General features: G+C 54.2%; 2 protein-coding genes across 2 annotated transcripts; both read left to right on the top strand.

Moving 5' to 3' along the window:
• The first annotated feature begins 131 nt into the window (after positions 1 to 131).
• On the top strand, positions 132 to 1,990 carry BDY24DRAFT_405478 (Nitroreductase-like protein). The gene is made up of 5 exons (XM_076642650.1): positions 132 to 998; positions 1,076 to 1,156; positions 1,276 to 1,400; positions 1,501 to 1,551; positions 1,728 to 1,990. Exons 1-5 carry the CDS (start codon positions 554 to 556, stop codon positions 1,836 to 1,838), a joined length of 813 nt encoding a protein of 270 aa, XP_076491921.1. The 5' UTR covers positions 132 to 553; the 3' UTR covers positions 1,839 to 1,990.
• Positions 1,991 to 2,311: 321 nt separating this feature from the next.
• On the top strand, positions 2,312 to 3,218 carry BDY24DRAFT_419500 (uncharacterized protein; the record flags this gene model as incomplete). Its single annotated transcript, XM_076643996.1, has 3 exons — positions 2,312 to 2,401; positions 2,921 to 3,037; positions 3,192 to 3,218. The coding sequence occupies 3 exons, from the start codon at positions 2,312 to 2,314 to the stop codon at positions 3,216 to 3,218; spliced, it is 234 nt and encodes a 77-aa protein (XP_076491920.1).
• Positions 3,219 to 3,627: the final 409 nt, after the last annotated feature.

Genomic DNA, 3,627 nt, shown 5'->3' with positions numbered 1-3,627 from the left:
GTCTTCTCGGTGAGCTTCACCTTTCCTTTCCTTTCCTTTCCCTCCTTCCTTCACCTCCTCGCTCTTATCTTACTACAGGATGCTCATCTCTGTTTTCTTCGTTTGACGTCTCCTCTTCTCCCACCTCTTAAGATGCTCGACGTCCGACTCGTCAACACCCAGCGAGGCCTCCTTCCCGAGCTTGTCGACGAGAGATCCTCCCTTCTCGCCTTCCCCTCCCCGAGTCGTCGAGCTGATTGGCTTGACATAGCAGCCCACCAGAGGTCTTTCAGCTTCTCGGAGATGGTACCTAGCACGTTCGATGCCGCTTCGGTCAAGGAATCGATGGACGGAGACTCTTGATTCACAGGGCGAGCTTCAAGAGGAGGAGGAGGGAGGAGGCAGGATGTTGAGCTTGCTCTTTTTCCTTCCTTTCCTTCCATCTCTTCACCTTTTCTCTTCCCACCCAGATCCCTCTCACGAGATGAGCTCCAACCCAGGATAATCTTCGCCTCCCAACCTCGGTCGAGACGCAGCTCCTCCCATCGGACGACCTCCCGAATCTCATCAGGCCATGCGTCCGTTCAAAAGTCACCTCCTCTTCTCCTCAACCTCTCACTCTCCATCAACAATGTTCTCGACCTCCTATTCCTCCTACGTCTACCTTCTCCCGATCCTCCCGATCCTCCTCGCCATCTACCTCCTTCACCAACGCTCCTCCACCTCCAAGCGCTCCCTCCTCTCCCTCTTCACCTCCTCTTCCCCCTCCCCTCACGAAACCTGTCACACCTACCTCTCCTCCATCGTCAATCGTCGATCCATCTACGTCTTCTCTCAAGGCTTGCCGAAAGGAGTGGATCAAGCCAAGATCCAGGAGGTCGTGCAGAACGCCGTCAAGTACAGCCCGGCAAGCTTCAACGCGGAATCAGCGAGGGTGGTGGTGCTCTGGGGAGCGGAGAGTAGGAGGGTTTGGGAGTTGGTTTGGAATGGGATTGAGGGAGCTGCGAACTTTCCTGATGGTGAGTTTGTTGGTCCACTTTATAGGAAAGTTTGAAGGAGGAGGAGCTGATTGAAGGGTTCGGTTCGGTGGGCTCAGAGGCTGCTCGAGCGAAATCGAAGCTGAAGGTGGACCAGCTCGCTGCTGGGTCGGGGACGGTTCTGTTCTTTGAAGATCAAGGTGAGAATTTGCCCAGTTTCCGTTCCTCTCAGGCTGCAAGAGCGAGCAGAAACGAGTGAGCTGACCTTTGTTTCTCTTCCGTCGCTCCCCTCTCATTGGTCGCGTCTCTCCGCCTCCAGTTATCGTCGACAAGTTCTCGGACTACCCTACCCACTTCGAGCAGTCGAGTGGAATGCTTCAGTTCAACATCTGGACCGCTCTGTCGACTTTGAAGGTCGGAGCGAGTCTTCATCACTATAGCAACGTTCGTCCCTTTCGTTCGGTTTCCCTCCTTCTGCTCTCGCCCGAGCGAATGAGAGACGAGGTGCTGATCAAGTCGTTGTTTCTTCTCTCTCTTCTTCTAGTTGATTGAAGCAGACATCCACAAGATCTACGAGCTTCCTTCATCCTGGGTTGTGAGTCTCGCTTCCACTCTCTCCCTCTTTGTTCGACGCGTCGCCATCTCCCCTCCGCCGTCAACGTATCACCTCGCCACCACCTCTCCCTTCTTCCTTACCTCTCCTGCACGCTCCTCTACTCCACCTGACCACTACCTCTCTTTTCCCTTCCTCCTGTGCCCTCGCTCGTCCAGCTCAAAGGGGAGATGCCGTTCGGTTCGATTGGAGCGCCTGCTGGCTACAAGCTCAAGTCCTACGAGGGGAGGGTCAAGGTCTTCGGTGGAGATGCTGAGAAGATGGTTTAGATCCAGGGGCTTATCTTCTTTTGGGTTCGGGGGGATCGGGAAGGGAGCGAGCGAGAGAACGACGCGTCTCTTTCGAACGATACCCTGCTGGGTTGCCTTTCTTTTTTTTTGCTTAACGACTTTGATTTTATCCGCTTCATTTAGAGTCACAAGCTGTACGGATACTGAGTCTGAGGTTCTTCCTCAGCGAAAGAAAGGAAACGATTCTTCCGACCTCAAGAAGGAAAACAAACGAGCTCGAGCTGGTCTCCTTCACTTCCTCCTTCCTTCCAACGCCCACCCACTACTCCCTCAAAGGCTACCTCCCGCACCATTCTACATCAACTTTTCTCCCACCGAGGCCTTCTCCAAAAAGCACAAGTCAGCTCGCAACAGGCTTCAGCCAGCCTCAGTCTTCCTTCCTCGAGCTCACCGCACCTCCTCCTCCGTCCTCCCCAATGCCCTCCTCCCTCCTTTCTTCCGGCCGGAACTTTATGCGCTCCTGGCTCGACACCAACATCTACCTCACCATTCCTTTAGGTTTCCTCCTCTGCTATCTGCTTTGGGTCTTTCAATCTTGGCTCGTACAAAAAGGTGAGCTCGAGCACTCCTTTCTCTCTCTCTCGCTCTCCTTTCCCTTCCTCAGTTCAGAGGGCTCACCTCTCTTTGCTTTCGGAACCGGATCTGAACAGAGGGCGATTTGAAGAGAGCTCGGTATCTCGAACGTATAGGTGAAGGGAAGGAAGGGGAGGCGAGAGGGAGACCGACAGGCAGGAACTTCGATGGGAGGTCGGGCTGAACGAGAAGAGGAGGGGAGGAAGGGAGGGAAAGGTGAGCTTGGGATAGCTTCGTTTGCAGTGAGAGTCGAGGTGGACGATGAGCTGAATTATCCTTTCGCTTGAATCTAGAAGGCGACCGATCTCGTATGCTTTCTCAAGCTCAAGCGCTCTGACGGAGGAGGAAGGGACTCTCGAGTCGAGATCGCCTCTGGTTCGTCTCTCCCTTTTTGTCTCTCTCTGTTTTTCCGGTCAATGAGATGACCACTCGCTCAAGAGTAGATAAACTGACGCCTCTTTCTTTCTTCCCTCCATCTCTCTCCTCAGGCTGCTCCTGCGGCTCGCAGATTGTCGTCGCCTCAGGACGTCAACGAGTCGAGCCAGCTGGGTCGATCGGAAGCCTTCCCACCTTGCTGGGACAGACAGATCCACGATGGACTCGGTGTGAGAGATGGAGTGATATGGAAGAGGGAAAAGACGGAGGTAGGGAGGGACGATCAAGCTACTGAACAGGATGAATGATCAGCTTTCTCTTTCTCTCTTTCTCGTCCCGCCAGCTGGTCGTCCATTGTTCCTCCTCTTCTCCTTCTCGCCGTAGGAACTCGGAGTACCACAAGAGCCCTAGCTGCTCGCTGTAGTCTCGCGCTCGTCCTCGGGCTGTCTCGTCGCTCTCTCTTTACGCCAGATCAAAGCTCAATTCACATATTCTCGTCGTCGGCCTAAACCAAGCTGTAAACGAGCTTCTCGGCTCTGTAGGTTCCAGCCTTGAGCACTTCGAGTCCTGCTTCGATGCCTGAAAGAAGAGGGGAGAAGAGAGATAGATGCGAAGATCAGCTCGAGAAATTGCGAACGCGTCGACGAGAGAGAGAGCGTCTCTTGAGCTTACCTTCGAGTCCTCCCCTCTCTTCCCTCAAGTTCTGACCCTTGTAAAGCGGGCTTCCTCCAACTTTAGAATCCCAGCCGCTGAGAAGAGCAGGAAGCTCCTGGGTAACCCAAGTGAGAGTCGTTTCGGCGTCGTCGTTGTGAGGGAACAC

The sequence above is a fragment of the Mrakia frigida genome, assembly GCF_051309035.1.
Source record: "Mrakia frigida strain ATCC 22029 unplaced genomic scaffold BDY24scaffold_88, whole genome shotgun sequence".
Classification (NCBI taxonomy): Eukaryota; Fungi; Basidiomycota; class Tremellomycetes; order Cystofilobasidiales; family Mrakiaceae; genus Mrakia; species Mrakia frigida.
Note: the sequence above shows the minus strand (reverse complement) of the source record. Positions and strands in the feature narration are given on the sequence as shown.

Coding starts and splice junctions, on each gene's coding strand:
- BDY24DRAFT_405478 (XM_076642650.1), top strand. CDS start 554: ATGCGTCCGTTCAAAAGTCACCTCCTCTTCTCCTCAACCTCTCACTCT. Junction 999..1,075: donor AGCTGCGAACTTTCCTGATG/GTGAGTTTGTTG, acceptor CGGTGGGCTCAG/AGGCTGCTCGAGCGAAATCG. Junction 1,401..1,500: donor GTCTTCATCACTATAGCAAC/GTTCGTCCCTTT, acceptor CTCTTCTTCTAG/TTGATTGAAGCAGACATCCA.